At 57.1% G+C, this 20,188-nt stretch overlaps 1 protein-coding gene across 5 annotated transcripts in view; it reads left to right on the top strand.

Annotated features, from left to right (window-relative positions):
* AGAP1 (ArfGAP with GTPase domain, ankyrin repeat and PH domain 1) overlaps window positions 1–20,188 on the top strand; it is a 418,839-nt gene that overhangs the window by 289,801 nt on the left and 108,850 nt on the right. The window contains exons 15-18 of one of the 5 annotated variants that reach the window (XM_040972350.1): window positions 803–806; window positions 3,425–3,491; window positions 12,033–12,052; window positions 18,980–19,012. The exons of 2 other annotated variants lie outside the window; for them this stretch is intronic. In XM_040972350.1, the coding sequence (XP_040828284.1) occupies window positions 803–806; window positions 3,425–3,491; window positions 12,033–12,052; window positions 18,980–19,012 (124 nt within the window). Of the gene's footprint in view, window positions 1–802; window positions 807–3,360; window positions 3,520–12,032; window positions 12,053–18,979; window positions 19,013–19,047; window positions 19,083–20,188 lie in introns of all 5 variants that reach the window. 2 more of the 5 variants (XM_040972348.1, XM_040972346.1) reach the window with 2 other exon arrangements.

Raw genomic sequence — 20,188 nt, forward strand, 5'->3', positions numbered from 1 at the left:
CATTCACTAGCAGCTCGGTCACCTGCCAGTGGAGCACAGGCCTCGCCCGCACTCAGAGTGAGAGCAGGGCCACAGGAGACACGGCATCCGGGTATTCTCAAAAGTGTCAGCACCTCCCATGTGGCCGGCCACAGAACAGGTGCCACCAAACACCTGCTTACCAGACTTCCGGCATGGTTGCGGAGTCTACAGCCATTCAGTGGCCCTCATCCAGGAGCAGCAAGCATCTCTGAGGTCCAGGAGGGATGCGTGTGAGTGAAGCTGCAAGGACTCTTGGCCCAAGACTGGCACCATTCATGACATCGGACCACGTTTGTTCCACCTCTGAATGTGGGGAGTGACTGTTGGCCTCAGAGGCTGCCCAGGCATGAGGAGCTTCCGTGGCCACTCCCTGGGGCTTTCTTGTGTGTGTGTGTGTGTGTGTGTGTGTGTGTGTGTGTGTGTGTGTACACCACGGGTTTGCCGCCCTTGTGGCTTCCCATGAGAAGCATGAGTTGGGAAAGCCTGAAGTTAAAGACGTGGCGGTCCAGTGTTTCTGGGCTGTCAAAAAGTTCGTGAAAAATGTCTTTTTTTCCCCTTGAATTTTTTTTTTTAAATTTGTGGAGTACAAGAAGGACAGACAAAGCTCCCACCTGCTGGCTTGCACCCCCAAGCACCTACAAGGCTGAGGTGGAATGGGGCTCCAGTGAGGAGCTCGGGACTCAGCCCTAGGACCCCACAGGTAGCAGGGACCCGAGTACCATGCCATGGTGTGCCTCGGCAGGAAGCTGGAGTCTGGAGTGGGACTGGGACTTAAACCCAGGTCCGTTTGTGGTCTCCTAGCCTGCTTTACTTTTTACTTCTGTTGTTGTTATTGTTGTTGGATGTATTTATTTAAGTTATTTTTAATTGGAAAGGCAGATCAGGTTTACAGAGAAAAGGAGAGACAGAGGAAGATCTTCCATCCACTGGTTCACTTCCCGAATAGCCACAGTGCCCACAGCTGAGCTGATCTGAGACCAGGAGCTTCTTCCCAGTCTCATGTGGATGCAGGGACCCAAGGCTTCTGGGCATCTTCTGCTGCTTTCCCAGGCCAAAAGCTGGGAGCTGGATGGGAAGTAGAGCAGCCAAAACATTAACTGGCACCGTATGGAATCCCAGTGCTTGCAGAGTGAGGATTTAGCCATTGAGCTATCATGCTAGGCCTGTACAGAGTTATGGAGAGAGAGAGAGAGGGAGGGAGAGAGAGAGACCGACCGCTGCTGTTGTATCTGCTGGTTCACTCCCCAAATGGCTGCAATTCCTGGGGCTGGGCCAGGCGAAAGCCGGGAACTTGTGTGTCACGCTCCTGGGTACAGGAGACCATGGACTCAGGCCATGCTCTGCTGCCGTCCTTAGGAGATTGCAGGGAGCTGGGCTGGAGGCAGAGCAGCTGGGATCCAACTGGCGCCATATGGAATGCTGGCATCACAGGCTCTGGTTTTATCCGCTGTGCCGCAGTGCCAATCTCTTAACTCCATTCACTGTGGGCTTTTTGAAGGATCCTTGTATATGAAAAAAGATCAGAATGGCACTTGGGGGGGAAAGGCCCACATGAGCTCGCTCATTGGTTGAGCCAGCAAAAATCTAGAAGATAAGGGAGCCACCCACACAGCCAGAGGGCTGCAGGGACAGGGACATGGTGGGCATAGGATGCTTGGCAGCAGGTGGGTGTCCCTCCGTCCCTCGGGTCTGTGTGCCCTGGTGCAGAGCTCAGCCCGCCACGGCCTCGGTGGTAGCACGTGCAGAATTTCAGGAGCAGACGCAGTGCTGTGCTCGCCGCCCTGGGCTGCTAGTCCAGTCCTCGTGGCTCAGGCGGCAGGTCTGCTCCCCCGACCCCCAGGCTGCCCTGCAGGGTTGGCGCGCAGGCTGAGTGGGGAGCACCCCCTTGATGGGACTTGGACACGGTGCAGTGTTGGGGCTCAAAACGCCCCTGTGTATCTGCAGGCCCTGAAGCTGAGTTCCTGGATTGGGGGGCAGGCCCGTGAACCCCGACAGCCATGGTTCTAGGCTCAGGAGTTTGGGTTCCAGTTCAGTTTTGTGCTCAAGGCTGTGTTCCTGTGTGCAGGCACTGGTTTCCCACCCACCTCTGAATGTCCAGGTCTGTGCCAGGCACCTGCTAGGGTGCTGCATTTCTGTTCTCCCTGGCAGTGGGTCTGAGCGCAATCCCTAGCCATCCGCTCTTCCCTTTGCTGGGTGTCACTCTGGGCCTTCCCTACAGACCTGCCTCTACCTGGATTCCATGTGACATTTAGAGCATCCCCCATTAAAAGAAGCGTCTGCCCTGTGCAGGGTCTGTGCTGCGGTGCTTGTGGCTGCCCTTCGCAGATTTCACAGCTTCTGTGTGCTGCCCGGGGTTACGCCAAGCTCGCTCCTGTTCTAAACCCTGACTGCTGGTCCGGTCAGCCAAGTGCTTTCCCAGCCTCGATGAATCAAAATTTTCCTTGTTTCTGTATTTTGATGTTTCAATTCCTCAAGAACTCCCTGGGCAGTTGTGATAATTGGCCAGGTCTAGCGACCACTAACATAGGCGGCGTGTTTAGAACCTTGTACCGTTAAAGCTTGCTGTCTGAGAGAGTGGAGACTTAATTGGTTTGGAAGTAAAGCAATCAGCGGCCAGCCTTAATGCCCCCGAGGACCTGCCTGCGCACCCAGCGGACTGGTGCGGTAGCAGCAAGGGGCACTGTCCGAGCCTCTGAGAAAGGCACTGCACTGTTTCAGAGTCAGAATTTGGTGTGGCCAGATAATAATTCATGGTGATACCAAACAACCGACTCAAATCATCAAGTAACAGTGGACTCGTATGTCATCACATACAGGGAGGTCGTAACCGCCACCAAGTCTGTTCAAGGTTACGGGTAAGCTGATCTGGTCCACGGGCCTGCGTTTTCTACCCGTCTCCTTGATTTGTGCAGATCGTAAAGTACGGCCGCCCCGTGAGACATCCCCCGTCGGCCCCACCGCGTTGGCGCTGGGGCAGCGAGCATGGCCAGCTCCAGGCTCTCCCACAGCCTGACTGACGCGAGCACGCTCCCTGGCCCTGACCCCATCCGTCGGTCCGTTTGTCTTCACCTCTGCCAGGCCCAGAGGTCACAGTAGAGCCGCAAGTCTTCGTAGCATCATTTTGCCAAGTACAGTCGTCTGTGGCCTTGGCTTCCTTCCCGCGGCTCAGCCAAGGTGGATGTCAGCCTTTGTCTGAGATATCTGCCCCGGGCTGGCCTTGCTCGGCATGAGGGGACATCGCGGGCCGCACGCGGCGTGCTGCGATCGTCTTGGCGCTGTCGTCTTGCGGCCCGCGGCCCGCGGCCCGGCGTGGTGTTCACCCGACTTGTTTGTTTCTAGGGAATGTCTGTAGCGCGCCGGGGTCCCAGCTGGCGAGCGGCATCAGCCTGGTCTCCTTCAACAGCCGGCCCGACGGCATGCACCAGCGTTCCTACTCTGTCTCCAGTGCCGACCAGTGGAGCGAGGCTACTGTCGTTGCCAACTCGGCCATCAGCAGTGGTAAGAAGGGCACAGCCCCATGGACTGCGGCCACCGCCAGGGCCATGGGAGGCGCCAGCCCAGCTGTCCATACTGCACTTGAGCGCGGCGCCCCGGGGGACCTGTCTTACGTCAGTGACGGCCTCGCCCGTTGTCCCAGGAGTGTTCTGTCCTTGACAGGCTGTCCCGTGACAATGCTTTATCAATTCCTCTTTGGTGTCAGGAGTCCACATTCATCCGCTTGATGGGCTGGGCACCTGAGCCCACAGCCTGGGCAGGTGGTTTCCGCAGGGTCACTTGAAGGGGAAGGGAAGTGTCAGAGCTGAGAGACAGAGTCCGGGTCACAGCCCTGCCTGGCATGGGTTCTTCCAGGTTCCCCAGCGTTGGGCTTGCTTCAGCATTTTTCTTTTTTCCAACAATGGAGACCCACTGTCTTGAGGAGGACAGCTGTGCCCCCTGGGGACCTCTCCTGGCGGCTGTGTGAGAATATACATGGCGTGGTGTGGAGGGCACACTGGCTGCCTGTGTGGGTTTTGCCCATGGGTGGTGCCCACAGGTACCCATGTTTAGAGGAGTTCCCAGCGTGACGTGTAGCCTCACAGACAGGGTTTTGGAATGCTCTCAGCAGGATTTGTCCTCATGAACACATCGCACGTCAGGTCTTCCCCGTGGACCCTGCCACTGCCACTGCTCTAGTGGGCACAGTAGCTCGGGCAACTCCCACCCTCGTTGCCAGTTTCGCAGCACCCCCGGCACTAGCCGTCACCTACAGACCCACAGGTACCCACCTCCCAGCCATGCGAGGAGGAAGGCGGTGAGGCCAGGCTAGGCAGACTCTGAGGGTACCTTGACCCTGGAGTGTTGGCAGCATGGAGCCTCGCCCACCCATGCTCACTTCCCGCCCCAGGGGCCTGCTTCACTTGGCAAGTGGGAGAGGTTTGCCGTGGACCCCTTTCGGGTTCCTCTGGAATCGAGACCCTCCCACGCCCCACTTTGGGACCTGCTGGAGGAGCTTCGGGGTGCAAGCCCACCAGGCAACCTCCAGCAAGTCCCGTGTTCCCTCGGTGGGTAGGTGTGCTGTTCCCACGTGATCCTCCAGGGCAGCCTGGCTTTGTGGCCTGGGTGACCCAGGAGCTGTGTTTTCTTTGTCATGGTGACTTGCTGGGCGGAACAGGCTTTTCACATGCCTCATCCTGTGACTCTCGGGTGCCGCGGAGCACTGCTCGTCCGTGAGCGCCGCTGTCGGATGTCCTCACTCGGGCACCGCACTGCGGTGTGGGAGGGAGCCGAGCCAGGTCCTCTGGGAGCGTGTTGTGTAGACATGGCTGGTACCTTGTCTTGTCGCACAGCTCCTCGTTGCGCAATGGTGCCACACAGTGACACCCCTTGGTGTGACTGAGGCACGGGGCTCCCAGTGACAGCGGGGAGCTACTTCTGCTCCGTGTCTGCCACAAGAATGCCGTTTGGGGGAGCACTGGGGATCCAGAGAGAACTGGGGACTTAGTCACCACACACACAGAGGTGAGGTGAGCAGGTGGATTTGGATAGCTGTGTGTTTATTTGAGACAAGAGCAAGGAACAAGTAGAGCTCTCCCGTCCGCTGGTTCTCTCTCCCGGTGTCACACCCCTGTGCTTCAGGGGCTGCCGTTGGAAGCTGGCAACTCAGTCTGTGTCTCCGACGTCGGGGACAGGGAACCGGCTACCTTCCGGGCTCTGCATCAGCAGAAACCCGAAGCAGGAGCTGGGAGTGGAGCCCAGCGTGCCCCCGTGGACCCCAGGCATCCCAGCATGCCCCGCTGCAGACGAGTTGCACAGAGAAGGCCTTAGGAGTTGCATGTCCGTCCTTCTGACGTGGACCCTGTGTGTTCCCGCCTGCCCGGCTCTCTGCCTTGGCCGCCACTGGATGTGCGGCACATACTGTCATGCCTCCAGGCCCAGCGGCTCTCTGGTTACACTCGTCTGCACTGCCAGGCCCTCAGCCACCCTCCTCTCCATGGCCCGGATGTGCCTGTTTCTGCAGGACCCAGGCCGCTAGTGCGTGCTTGCTTTCCAACTGACAATGCAATTTCACATATGTGAGCCACACATGGGTGTCCAGCAAACCTCCCAAGGCTTGAGCCTGGACACACAGGAGAGGAGAAACACAAGGAAGTGGGGTCCCGAGCGCCAGCTGCTGCGGGCTGGAGCCAGACCCCGGGCTGCGGCTCTGCGGGTGGTTGGAGCAATGATAGAGTTAGTCGAGGAAATCTTCCTGAAGAGACTCAGACTTGAGCAACGCTTTCAGAGCAAGATGGAGTGTGTGTGTGTGTGTGTGTGTGTGTGTGTGTGTGTGTGTGTGTGTGTGTATGCGCGCATGCGCACACACCAAACAGCAGGAACAAGTTATTATAAGCATCAGGAGCAACTTGGACAAAGACTTGGTGAGGAAGAGATGGGGAAGCCAGGCAGCCAAGGAGCCAGTGCGAAGGGCAAGGTCTTAGCGGGCGCAGCACCGTGAGGAGAGCCGAGGGAGAGGGGTGCGGCGAGGCCCAGCTGCCAGCTGATGGGCAGCCAGTGCTGAGGAAGCCCCGTTCGGAAGGGCGGCAGGATGGCACAGGAGGGCCCCCCGCCTTGGCAGGGCCTGCACCGTGCCTTGCTTTCTGGGCGGAAGGCAGGCATTTGTCAGGGGAGTCCTGTGGGAGCTCGCTCTGACGCTCGCCCAGCCGCTGCAGGCACCGCTTGGCAGGTGGGAGGCTGTCCCACTCCACATCCTGCGAAAGGCCACATTGCCCACCCAGAACAAGCTGAAGCTGGAAGACCCCTGTGCTGGAGCTTTGCTTCCGGTGGCTGTTGACTGCTCCTGGGAACCAGCTGGACCCCCGCCCCAGGGTTGGCCAGGCCTGCAAGACACGCCCTCAGCCTGTGGCAGGAGGGGTTGGGGGTGCTGCCTAAGTGGCCAGGCCCCAGGGCACACCCAGGAGTGGTACATCTGTGAACGGGTTTCATGATGTCACCTGATGAGACCCGCCTTTTTCTCACGGAGTGACAGCTGCCGAAAGCCCCTCCCCAGTCTCCAGTTTGGATTTTAGACCCAGGACAGCTGGATTTGGGACCAGCAGCCGGGTGGGGCAGGGACAGCTCTGCCGCCTCCGAGTGCGTGGGCCCAGTGCTGGGGACCGAACAGCCCATAGCACCCTGGGACTCGACGCTGTCCACTCTGAGCAAGACTGGCTCCAGAGAGCTTGGTGACACCGTCCCCTTCGGCACGCCTCAGTGTTTCCGTTTCTGCCCCTTAGCAGCCGTGGGCAGCTGCGCATCCCACAGAAGATTCTGAAATTGGGGGAAAAACTGTAAAACAGGAGGTGAGGGTCGATTCTGGGAGAGGCAGCACAGAGTCTGGGCAGTGGATCCCCTCCCCCACCCGCCCCGATTCTGGCTGTGCCCCTGGGAAGGGCTCACGTCGGTACCCGAGGTTTAAAATTAAATGTCTAATATGATTTGGCATTGCTAACACGAGCCCCACATCTGCCCTTAGAGGAAATGCAGACAGCTCCGTCCAGGGTTTCAAATTGCCGTCTGCTGGCCGCTGAGCCGCTCCGGGGACCAGATCCCCCCTGGACCCGCCACCACGTGCTGCACGGCGTCATTTTTTAAACACAGGGACATATTCATCTTGAACGTCAGCACTGGGAAAGGCTGTTTCAGGACTACATGAAAAATTAATTTTTTTACATCTTTTCTCACTCCCCTAAGTGTTTGACAGAGTAATTTTTGCAGCAAGAGAGAATAAAAAGTGGCGGCTGTAAATCCGCACCCTGGGATCTCTGTGTGTGGATTCTTTCCGCACCCGGAATTGATCTCCGTGTCAGATCCTGTTGTGGCTTAAACTGTTTGTCACCGTAACGACCGCGCTGAGCCTGGGAGCTCCGACTTATAACCCTGGCTGAAAGAAATTGCTGTTTGCAGTCAATGGAGGGACAGCTCGGCCGTATTGACAGAGTCAGAACAATTATCCCCGCAACAACTGTTGGCTGAGGGTTTTTCTCAAGTCTTATTGGAAGTCTGTAAATTCTTGTTTATAATGACTGCGGGTGAACTTCCCCCCCCAACTCCCGAGGTGTCAGCCGTGAGTTAGCGTTCCTGGGGGGCCAAGCGCAAGATGGGGTGAGGTGGTGATTGGAGCACACGCGGTCATCAGCTCTCACCTTGGGGGGTGCGTTTCTAGCTGCCTCGCACCTTTGCCAGGGACCCCATACGTTCATCTGCCCCTGCCTTGCCTGAGTAATGGGGCAATCCCAGCCATCCCTCCGGACCCGCCGTCTGCCACGGCAGGTGCTGGAGTGCCGCCCGCTGCCTCCCTGCTGTCCAGCAGGTTACCTTTGCAGTCAGTGCCATGTGCTGTAGTGACCGCCTTGCATGGCTGAGGATGCCTGCGTGTCTGAGTGCGTGTGTGTGTGCACGTGCGCTCACACTTATGTGTGTGATCTCGATCCCTCTGCCTTTCTCATGTTGCATTGCCTCCCTGACTTAAGTTTTCGTTTTGTTTTCTGACCTTGAAGTATTCTCGGTGGCTCAGAACTTGTCTGCACAACTCCTTTAATGGTGGTGGCTGGACATGTGAGGTGTAGGTTTGGTCTGCTATGCTCCCCTCCCAGAGCAGTTTTGCTACATGCTGGCCATTTGCACCCATTTTCCAGCTCACCCATTTTCATTTCCACAGTTGGAGCATCTTCTCTGGGATGTTGTACTGACAATTTCAGCACGTGACCAGCAGGTGGTGATAATGGGCCATCACCACCTGTCTGGCCCCAGGTGCTGGGAGCGGAGGGTGTTAGAGGGCGGTGGGCCGGGAGGAAGGAGAGCGCAGCCATCTGTCCTCGGCATGAGCGTCAGACACAATGCTCATTTCCCCACTGACAAGTGAGGCTAGAAGAGACCCAGCCCGGCCCGCGCTGTGGACAGCCGGCCAAGGTTCTGATTTGGCTCTTTCTGGTTCTAAAAAGTTCACCATCTCTAATCCCCGTCGCCTGCTGTCTCCTCAAAGGGATACTTAGCATTAAATAGTGTGTCATTAAAATTATTTGTCTTTTTTTTTCTGACAGGGTGTGCTTTTTTTAGGGAAGCGCATTATAGTCCGGATGCAGGCACCCCAGTTGCCTTTACCAAGGGCTCTCATCTCCCCGCCCCAGCCACCGGGGGTCCCAGTGCTCCCCCAGGCTGGCCGGCCTAATTAAAAGGACGACCCCGGGTCCCTGCTCCACTCGGAGCCTGCCTTCCTCGCGCTGCATGTGGCCAGGGAAAGCAGAAGCTTCCCGGGGTAGCTGGCCACAGGGGAGGAAAGGTGTGCTGGGTTTTTTTCTTTTTCCTTGGGATCAGAACGCTGTAACTTTGTACTTTGGCTCCTTGGCTCCTTGCTGTCAGCTATTTCCAGCCGTGGCTGCTGACCTGGGCCAGGCAGAGGCGGCTCTGATGATGAGAGCTGGAAGCAGTGGGTTTCCTGCTTGAGGCCACTGATGCTCCCGGCGCTGCCAGGCGGAAATCTGGAAATGATTTGAAACCCGTGGTAGATGCGGGTGCTGCTGCTGGCCGCAGTGGTCCCTGTGCCGAGGCACTCAGCAGCTCAGGGCCGCAGGGACTTTGGGTTCCAACCAGGGACAGTTTTTTCATCTGCTGGCTCGCTGGCCCAACACTTGAGGATGCCTGGAGACGCCTTTTGCTGTCACACAGGAAGGAGTCCTGTGGGCGGGAATGGGGCTGGGCCGGGAGGCTGCTGAGTACCGTCCAGTGTGGCCCTGCACATGTGCACTCTGCCTCTGTGCCCCCTCCCAGGTGTGGGTGGGAGTCCCGCTGAGGCAGAGTAGGTCCATGTGGTCAGGCTCAGGCAGCCCCTGCCTCCCACGTCAGCACACACACACACACACACGCGCTGGTGCTTCTGGGAGAAGCCCACTTGTCCCCACTCCACAGTGGCACTCTTCCAGGACTTCCCCCGCTGCATGCGTGAAAGGGGCAGCTCTGTGTGTGCAAGGTCAGATGCCCGCGCTGTGCCACGTCTCCCCTAACCCCACCCTTTCCTCATGACCTTTCTGTCCTGGGCTCCATGGCTCCCTTCTCACAGACTGCCAGGCCTGCTCTGCGACCCATTCCTGTGGTCCCCGTGCCTGCCATCCGCTGGCTTGGCTGTCACCCCCATCACTCCCCGTGGCACCTGCCATCTCCCTCAGCCACTCCTTTTCAGAGGCAGGAAGCCATGCCAATTGCCTGGAGAGCAGGTGGCAGTTCGCACTGAATCTGTTCAGAGTGGCTCTGCCAATTCTGATGCTGGAAGCCAGATGAGCCACCTGCCTTTTCCTTCCTGGCCACTGCAGACAGAAGCACAGCCTCACCTACCAGCTCCCTTCACAGTGAGTTCCTGGGGCACATTTGCTTGCAGGTGACTCCTGGGAACAGGAGTGCCTGCTGCCCCCAGTGTCCCTTGCCTCCTTCCGGCCCCCTGTCCTGCCTCCGGGGTGCCCCTGCCCCGTCCTGCCTCCTGGGTACCCCCGCCCCGTCCTGCCTCCTGGGTGCCCCCGCCCCGTCCTGCCTCCTGGGTGCCCCCGCCCCGTCCTGGGTGTCTGCTGCATCTCCTTGCTCCTGTTTTTACTCCTCCCCTGCACCTTCTCGCAGCTCCCAGTCCCATCCAGAAAAACCAGCCAGGAACCAATTGCCCATCTCCTTCCCCAGTTCCCCAGGCTGCCCACCACATAAGGGCATTTTCCTGGTACTGTTTCTGTCCGACAAGGCCCTGGCTGGTCTGGCCCCACAGCTGCTCCACCGGCCCTGCCATGAGTCACCTAAGTCAGGGCTCCAGTCTGTCCCTTCCCCCCGACATTGTCCCCTGCTCCAGCTCACTCTGCCTGCCTTGCCCCCACACTGCCCTGCAGGGTTGCTATCCCAGCATTACACTGTCTTGGACAGTCCTGGCTCCCACGTTTGATTCTTGTGCTGTAAGGCCGGAACCTTGAGGCTGGCATTTCTCCATCTTCTTGACCACCAGGCCCACGGCTCAGCCCCTTGAGGTCACACCAAGCACCCGTCGGAGACACTGGAGCATCCCCACAAAAGGCCGGGCCTTGCGGTCCTGGGGGCTGGATTGCCTAGAGCTGCTTCCGGTTCTTTGGTTCTTCATATTCGGGGCCTTGGTGTCGACTCTCCATGTCTTATTGGAGGACTGTCCCAAAGCACAGCTTGTGCCCCTCTAGCTACAGAAAGCTCAATGACCACTGTGCCAGCAGTTAACATTTGCAGCGACCGTCAAGGCCATGATCACTCAGACTTAGCTCGGATGCTCCGTAGCCACTGGGCAAGACTCATGTGTTAAGGTTAGGCGGGTGTTGTCTGCCACCAGAGACTGAGGTGCCCCTTGTCCGTGTACAGGGCTTGCTGTGCCTGGCCCTGGGAGCAGAGCTGTGTCTCAGACGGGCAGAAGGAGATGAGGCAGTCGATAGGTAAGCAGATTGGGTTGCACTTTGTCAGGTGGCGGGAGTGCGCAGTCGGTGCTGCGGGGGCAAGCAGCATTGCTGCGTGTGTGGGTCACTGCATGGGTTCTGTCGTGCCGCTCGCCTGTTTGCTTGTGACACACCAGGCAAGCGCTGTGTCGCAAGCAGTGGGGCTCTAGGCCAGGTGACGGACGTGGACCGTGGGTGGGAAGAAGGTAGGGACGCGTGCGGTGGCTGAGCCTTGCAGGGGGCTGGGGGCCTGTGGAGCTTTGAGGGTGGGCAGCAAGGCACATGTGCAGGGACACCCGAGGGGAGAGAGGGGCTTAACCCTGAGGAGGCTACATGAGAGGGGCTGGGAGGGGACGGGCCAGTGGCCGATCTGTGCAGCTGTCAAGTCTGGCAGGCCCCGCGGATTCCCTTCGTGGCCACGTGGCTCCCATCTTGGTCACTTCCGCTTGGTCTCAGTGCGACAGTCCGGCATTAACAGTCTTAAAACTTCCTCCAGTGCAGACATCACAGCCTACTGAGGGCTTGTATTCTGCTCGTTTCCTAACCTGTTTAGCTGCGGAAGACCCACGTCAGGGTGCTGATGTTTTTAAAGGTGGATCACGTGCAGGCCGTACCGTGGAAAGGGGCTGGTCAGTGTGTGCAGTGTGTCTAACAGGAAAGGCGCTTTGGGGAGACCTTATGTCGGTGCAACTTGAGAGCCTCCAGTTTGGGGCTGTTTTTCAGCACCGACGGCCTTTTGTCGAGGTTCCGTGCCACTTTGCCATCGAGAGGACAGTCTGGCCTGTATGGTTCTTCCCTGGGAGATCCTGCAGTTCAAGCAGCTTTCATCAGGCCCTGCATTGTGGCATAGTGGGTAAAGCCTTCGACACTGGCATCCCACATGGGTGCCCTTTCAAGTCCTTCTTGCTCTGATCCAGGTCTGTGCTGATGACCTGGGAAAGGTGGCAAAAAACTGGGCCACGTGTTTGGACCCCTGCCAGCCATGTGGGAGACCCAGAAAAAGCTCCTGGCTTCATCGTGGCCCAGTTCTAGCCATTGCAGCCATCTGGGGACTGAAGCAGCACGGAGACCTCTTCCTCTCCACCTCTGTCACTCTGACTTCCAAATAAATATGGAAATCCTTAAAACAAAAAAACGGAAGAGGCTTCAGTCAGACTTTCTCGTCACAGACTTTGCCGTCAGTCACAGTGAAACTGACCAGATGCTTTCCAGTCCTTACTTTCCTCCCAGTGTAGAATCTTACAATGCACAGAGAATGGGAAAGTAAAAAGTTTTAAGAAAAAAGTATCTTGGGGCTGGCGCTGTGGCATAGTCCATGAAGCCCCCACTTGCAGTGCCAGCATCCCATATGGATGCCAGTTCAAGTCTCAGCTACTCCACCTCCGACACAGCTCCTTGCTGATGTCCCTGGATCCCTGCACCCGTGCGAGACCCAGAGGAAGCTACAAGGCTTCCGGCTTCAGCCATTTAGGGAGTGAACCAGCAGATGGAAAATCTCTCTTCTATACCTCTGCCTTTCAAATAAAAACCTTGAAGGACGGAAGGGAAGCGTGTCAAGAACGGAACCCAGTGTGACTTCTGGGCGGGGGTGCTGCTCCGACGTGGCCAGAGGCAGGCGGACACCTGCTGGCCCGCGGCTGTCTGTGCAGCCGGGACTGCCCAGAACCGTCCACAGCACTTCCCGTCCGTGCTGTGCGGAACCTGGGCTCTGCATTCCGGAGCCACTTCCCATTGACACGTTCTGCGTTACGTCTGTGCTTTATTATCCGACAGATTTAACAGAAAGTGATATTAATATTAATTACACAATGATACTAAAAATTTTATATCACGAGGAAGCAGATGGTTATTCTAAATGGCTTAAAATTTTACTCTTTCTATGAGGAAGCATTTTAAACATATTTAGTTATAAATGCAATTTTAATTGCTACATTATTTCTGCAGTGGGATCTTAAAACTCTTACTACGTTTCTGGGACGACACGCCTGCGTCCGCTTCGCTGTCTGTGAAATCCAACACGGGTTGGTGGGTGGGATGGTGACCCCACGGCTGCCCAGAGGGGCTGCCTTGCAGCTAGATGCCCACGGTTCTCGCCCTGCTCAGGAGTCCCGCTCCCCGCCGGGCGGTGGCTGTCCATTAGCGTCAGAACTCTCAAGGCACCTGCGGCCCTGTGCATTACTCCGGTGTCTGTTCTCTAGCCACTTCAACGTGAGAGGCGGGGGCCACATCAGGCCCTAGGGACAGACGGCATGCCAGGCGGGCCAGGCCCCGGGAGAGACCGCCAGGGCCCTGTAGGTGTCACCCCGGCCACATGATCCAAAGTGATTCTGCTGAGGCCCTGCCACGTGGAACAGTCCAGGTCTGGGTTCATGCCTGGCCCACCCCCGGTTTCTCTGCACACCTTCCTCTGGGGGTTCTGGCAGCCTTGCCAGCCCCCCGATGCTAACCCGCACATCCTGCCCACGCAGGTGCCAGAACAATGAACCTTGTTTAACAAAAGGAGGAGTTATGCTTCCAGATAATCTTGCCTAAGAATGTCTGTGTCCTGCTGATTGCCGTGGTGGAAATGCCTCCACTTGAAGCATGGCTAGCACATGTGCTGTGTAGACGCTTTCTGGGTCAGTGCTGAGAAACAGGAAGGTTAAACCTCTTTCTGCTGCGTTGGCATCCCATACAGGCACTGGTTCATATCTCAGCCTCTCTGCTTCTGATAGTGCCTCTGCCTGTGGCCTGGGAAAGCAGTGGAGGATGGCCCTGGGAGCCTGCGGAGCCCCACGGCTGTGCAGGTTACATTGTCTGTGTGTGGTAGCCACAGCTGTCTGCTGGCTCTCAGCAAGCAGGGCAACTAACTACTGAATGCCAGCTTTTACTTTCCTCCCTGCTGATGAGACTTTACCTTTCATGAAAGTGAAATGTGTGCATAAACATTGTGCTTTAAAAAAACTTAGTTCCTAGTCAGCATTTTTGTTAAAGATTTATTTGTTGGAAAGTCAGATATACAGAGAGAAGGAGAGACAGAGAGGAAGACCTTCCGTCCGATGATTCACTCCCCAAGCGTCTGCAATGGCCGATGCTGTGCTGATCCAAAGCCAGAATACAAGAACCTCTTCCGGGTATCCCACATGGGTGCAGGGTCCCAGGGCTTTGGACTGTGCTTGATGTTTTCCAGGCCACAAGCAGGGAGCTGGATGGGAAGTGGAGCTGTTGGGATTTGAACCGGCACCCATATGGGATCCCGGTGCATTCAAGGCGAGGAACTTTAGCTGGCCACGCTGCCGGGCCCCCCTAGTCAACATTTTTTAAAAGATGCATTTATTCATTTGCTGATGAATCTTCCATCTGCTGATACATGGCAGTCAAGGCTGCAGCCAGGTGAGAGTTGGGGTGCAGTTCTCACAGTCCCTGCCTGGCAGAGCAGACCAGGTTAGGGGGGCCGGTGATGACAAAAGGAAGTTTCTGGAACAGGCTGAGTGTGGACTTGGAGTTTGTTGCGATTGGGCACGTGATCCTCCAGGGGAGTGGGCGTTGTGGGTGGCGGAGCCTGGGAGCACGGGCCGAGCTTCTCCCCTCTCTAAAGCCATCTCCACCCCCGCACACACCCTGAGATGAACCACGGTATGTGGCTGGCTTCACGCACCGGCTGCTCCGTTGCAGGGTCTCCACACACCCTCATTTCCTCTCTAATTTGCGAAGAGCTTTTTGCCCCAACTCCGGGGCAGGGACGGAGATCAACACACAAGCCTGCGGCCGTGGTTGCAGTCGGCTCCGGGACCGCTGCTGAATTATTCACTGCTCTTTGCCAGGAGTAACTTTTAACCCTGGATTTGAAACATCATCATCACTTCTAGAGCCTTTCACGCGCTGTGCGATTTCTCTTTTTGGTGGAAAAAAAAAAAACCCAAATCAGGAAGACACATGTAGCCAGTACTCCTGGGTTATTTTTAAAGGCTTTGCCTTCAGCAGAGCGCTGCAGAGATGAGGTCCTCTTTGATCTCGGCTTCAGAATGGCTCCGTGCTCCCGAGGGCCCGGCGGGGCAGCTCTCCCTCAGCACCGCACCGGCCGGCTTCCCGGCAAGCAGAAGCCGCTTGTGGCATTGCGGACTTGGCCCGAGCGTGGCTGCTGACAGCTGTGTCATCCTGGGCTCCGGGAGCCTAGGGCACAGAGGCCAAAGGGCTCCTCCTTGCTCAGAATCTAAGCATCGCTTTGCACTCTGGTCATCAGGGAAATGAGATCAGGACGGGGTTAAGGTTGCAGTCAGTACGTGTTAATCACCTCCCCGCAAGACAGGCCGAAGCTAGAGTGTCTCAGGCAAGATTGACTGTCCCCTCTTCAGCTGGGACGGTCCTGGGAATGCTTCAGAACAGACTGTGCAGGCTCCCTTCCACAGGAACCATGTTCACTGCACCTGTTACAGAATGGACCATTGCCCATCTCCCAAGTGCCTGGCTTCAGACACATCCCAGCCCTTCATGCCCTGGGCAGCTTCTGTGCCCACAGGACCCAAAGCTGGACAAACACAGCTATCTGAAGTTCCTTGGTGAGAGAAAGTCATGGCTGTGGAATTTTGGCAAAAATAAGGGGTCTGTTCTCGTCTCCTGCAGTGTGGCTCCAGGAGCCCTCTGCTGCGCCACCTGCCAGGGTTTTGCAAATGCACTCATTCCACAGCATCCTTTGAATGAGTGGTCATTGGTCTCAGCTTCTCATTCACATGTCCGCCAGGTGATTCCTGTGGTCAGCTCTGGGTGGGGAGAGGGCAGAATATCCGCACCCCCCCCCCGCCCGCTTCTGTATCCCAAGGAAGAGGCCACAGCAGTGCTCTGCAGTGCCTGAGCCCCGAGCGGGCTCTGGGCAGAGGATATTCGACACCCTCCCCAGCCATCCCAGCCTTGGAGCCTGCATAGGATGAGCTGTGTGCTCACTGGTTAGTCAGGGGCAGATGAGCGCAATTCTGGAACATCCAGAGTGGCTGTTGCAGAAGTGGTCTCACGCTTTAGAAAGAGAAGAAAGAAAAAAAAGGTGTGTGTGTGTGTGTGTGTGTGTGTGTGTGAAGCAGCGTTACAGAGAACGCACACTCTTCCATTTGGTCTTTTTCCCTGAATGACCACACCAACCAGAGCTGGGCTAGGCAGAGCATGGAGTACCAGCCAGGTCTCCCATGTGGATAACAGGTGCTCAGGTATTCAGGCCATCCTCACTGCTTTCCCAGGCACATGAGCAGGAAGCTAGATGGGAAGCGGAGCAGCTGGGACTTAAGCCAGTGTTCACATGGCATGCTGGTGCCACAGGCGACAGCCTTAACCTCCTGCGCACTATAACATCAGGCCTGTGTTCTTTTAAACATGGGGACTGTCACCCAAGCCCCTGCAGGTATAAAGCAGGTGCAGGTTCAGGCGAATGTCCTCAAGTCCCTGTGTTTACACGTGCATCTGCAGCGTCCAGTCGGGCCTGGGTCTGTGCCTTAGGTCTCCACGGAGTACGCTTGGTTTTCTAAATTCGTGGCCCTGCTGTCTTTTGTCTTGCCCCAGGGATGGGGCCTGAACCAGAGGGACTTACCCTAGTCACTGAGTGTGTGCTTAAGCACTTGACCTTGGACATGTCGTCAAGGTCGTGACTGAACACCCGGCTTCACCTTCCTGGTGCCTTGCAGTCCACTGCGGGGTCCTCTCCCTAGGCTTACAAGGGGTGCATTACCCACGGACCGCCAGCCCGTCACAGCCTCCCTGCGCCCTGGCCCCAGCCGAGGCATACGCCCACGAGCCTCCTTTTGCGGTTTCCATCCAAGGCACCTGGCTCTGAGCCGCAGGCCTAGTGGGCTGTGGTGGGGCCACAGCCAGGAGGGAGTCCGAAGTCACTGCAGATGCTCACAGGGTCAGGGAAGGGCAGAGAAGGGAGCACAGAGCTGGCAAACCAGCATCCAGTTCCATCCCGAGGGACCCTCGGGTCTGCCAGCTGGGCTTCAGAGAAAGCAAGGTGAAGTGTGATGCCCTGGGGCAAAGAGGAAGCATTTGCTCCTGAGTGTGGTTCTCGCATGCCAGCACAGCTCAGGTGGGTTTCCAGCTCGTCTTGAAATGATATTTAAACCCCTAGGACTTAGGTGTGCAGCTCAGCCTCAACAGATTTGTTGTCTCGCCTGGGATCGCATGCGTCCTTCTCGCTGCTTTGGTCTTGCCTGACACGGCCTGTGTGGGCAAGCTCTTGTTCTGTGCCAGCTTGTGACTGCCCACCAGACATGCACGGATGGTCGGAGGGACAGTGCCACACACAGAACTGAACCATGGCACACACGAGTGCATGGGCGGGCTGGGTGGGAGATCAAGAAGGATTCCACATCCCAGGCTCAGGGCCCTGCCTGGCACTGTCTGGGAAAACTCAGGATTTAGTGCCTAGAATCTTCTCTGACAGTGTGTGAAACTTTCTGTTGTGGTGCCTGTGTGTGTGTTGCAGTTGCTATGCACAGTCATTGTTTGAAGGATGCAGCTTGCAGCCAGCGGGCGTGTGCGTTCTTGCCCAGAGGTCCTGGTAGGCCCTTGAAGAGGGCACTGATGGGTGCTGGCAGCCACAGCTACTGTGATGGAGGCACTGCGCTGCTGGCCTCGTGGTCTCTGTCCACCCAGCCATGACTCTGGTTGTCTTGCACCCCCGCCCTGAGCATGTACCCAAAGGCCAGGCGCATGCAGTATCCTCAGATGGCTCTGCAGGGTGGGGCTGCCCAGCCCAGGTGTTCACAGGGTGGTCTGTGTCGCTTGTACAGGAACTGACGGTTCAGTGAGAGGCAGTGCTCAGAGCCGGGCTGGGGGTCGGCCGAGGATCTGAGCCCCACGTCTGTGCTCACTGGGCTGGCCCCGGCCACAGGGTGCTTGGCCTGCTCCTCCCGACCCTGTTTTCTGCTTCCTCCTTGCCCCAGTGCGGTCAGCTCCTGCGGACAGTGGAGTCCTCACCGGGGTGCAGGTGGGGAGGAGCTGGGATGCAGAGTGGCCAGGAGTGATGTCCCCAGGCCGTGGTGGTCACCAGGAGTCCTGGCATGGCACAGTCAGGGAAGTGTGGACTGAGCTGTTGCAGAGCAGCCACACATATCTACAAGCCCCAAACACCGTGACTTCTTGAGTCTGCATCTAAAGACTGAACACACACAACAGTGTTGACTCTGTGGTCAGACACCTGAAATGCATCTCTGGGTGTCGGTGGGGGGTGGGTGATTAAACAAACCACGACACATTGCTCTTTATGGTTGTTTAAAATAATAATTTTTGGCATGTTTACCCGCAGATCCAGGAGTGACACCCATAACCAAACTCCTCCCTGTGAGTGGGAGCCTGTGAAGGCCACTCTCTGGCCCCCCTGCAGGGACACGGACCAGGCTGCAGAGCCTGCACAGGGCCCCTGGGGTGGCTTCCCAAGCCCGCCTCCCATAGGTGCCGCCCCCATGTGGGACCTGCTTTTCTCGAGGTCAGCAGTTTCCGCTCTCAGGAAGCAGGGCCTGTCCAGCCGTCCCTTGGCTGCTCTCCTGGCGTCCCCCTGGTGAGGGGCTCAGCCCTCCATGGGCAGAGCGAACCTGCCGTTCCCCGGCTGCTCTCCTGGCATCCCTCTGGCAAGGGGCTCAGCCCTCCATGGGCAGAGGGAACCTCTGGGTGATTTAGCAGCTGCAAGCGCCAAACTCAGGAAATGGTTGTAGCTGATTATGTGAGAAGAGATGAGACCGGAGAGAAAGCGGGGTCTCGAAATGATTTCATTTCGGCCTCGCAGGGCTGCTCTGCACGCCTAAGTACTGCTCAGAGTGCACTGGATTAATTTAAACTCGGTGCCGCTTGCGTTCGCCTGGAAATCAACTAGAGAACAATTTGATTTCTGACTCTGAGCATCGGGTCCTGCCTTGCATTCCCAAGCACATTCCTTCTCCACGGCGCGTCCCACACCAGGCCTGCCGGGACCCTCTCCCTCCGGCTGTGACCGCTGCCCGGGCCCTGGGGTCCACAAAAAGAGGCACCAAGGCACTGATGGGTGCAGAGACACCAAGCAGATGCCCTGCTTCTGGGAAAGCAAGGCTGCTGTGCCAGGGGCTGGGCCGGGCAGCGTCTCCGGGAGGGGATACCACTGACATTAGAGCCTCATCCTGCCGGGTTTCTGGAGTCCGGCCCCCCATGTCAGTGCCCCCTGTCTCAGGTCAGCTTCATGGCCTTTAGCTGCTGTTTCTTTTTAAAATATTTTAGCATTTAAAATAATAAATATTTGAAACGTAGAGGCAGAGAGATGTTCCATGTACTGTTCGCTGCTTGAGTATCTTGCAAGAGCCACAATTGTCTCCAGCTCCCCAGGGTGATGGCAGCCTGAGCGCCGGGCCCATCCCCTGCTTCCCCCAGGGTGTCTGTCGGCAGGGAGCTGGCAGGGAACTGGCAGGGTGAGTAAGAGCTTAAACCGAGGCACGGTGAGAGGAGATGCGGCACCCCAAGCCACGTCTTGACCACCGTGCCGAACACTCAGGCCCTGACTTGAGGTTCTGAGTGTCCCCGGCCCGGCCCCATCTCAGCATCCACCCCGACCAGAGGAGACCGTCCTGGCGGACAGCTTTTTTTCTTTCTTTCTTTTTTTTTCTTCCTCACCTAATCACTTTGTAGCATTTAACGGAGTGACCTCTTATGCCTGCTTTTTATTTTTTTGAAAGCAGCTTCGTTAACATACAATTCCCGCAAGGTCCGCTTGGCCCACATGAGGCGTGTGTAACTCACTGCAGTATTTAACATTTATCACCAGTCAATTGGGGGACACTTTCATCCCCCAAAAAGAGAAACTCTAACTCATGCTCAGAGTTTGAGGATTTCTAAACATATTTCAGCAGTCCACAGCTTCATCTAAGCGGAGATGAAATTTGCTGCCTTCCAGCCCGCTGGCCTTCATTTACAGAGATCTCGGCGTGATTGAACTCGGCCCGAGGGGGGGCGCCCCTTGTTTTCTCCCATTGTGTCTCTTTCCTCCCCGCGTGGGTAACTCAGTCCCACACCTTGCTGCCTTTTCCTTCCCCCAGCACCTGTCATCTTGCGCGGCCCCCCGCCGTGTCCCCGCGGCCCCTCTGACATTGTGTACCTCTGTGCGCTCTGCAAAGGGAAGCACACAATAATGCCAGCCTCTGAAACATCTTCAGAGCTCGGGATTCAAGTCGGCTTCCTCCCGCTGCACACTGCCGTCAAAAGGGCCGCGAGGAGGGACGAGGTTTTGAACTTCACTTCAC

Source organism: Ochotona curzoniae, unplaced genomic scaffold, assembly GCF_017591425.1.
Source record: "Ochotona curzoniae isolate NIBS_2020 unplaced genomic scaffold, NIBS_Ocur_1.0 contig_2294, whole genome shotgun sequence".
Lineage (NCBI taxonomy): Eukaryota > Metazoa > Chordata > Mammalia > Lagomorpha > Ochotonidae > Ochotona > Ochotona curzoniae.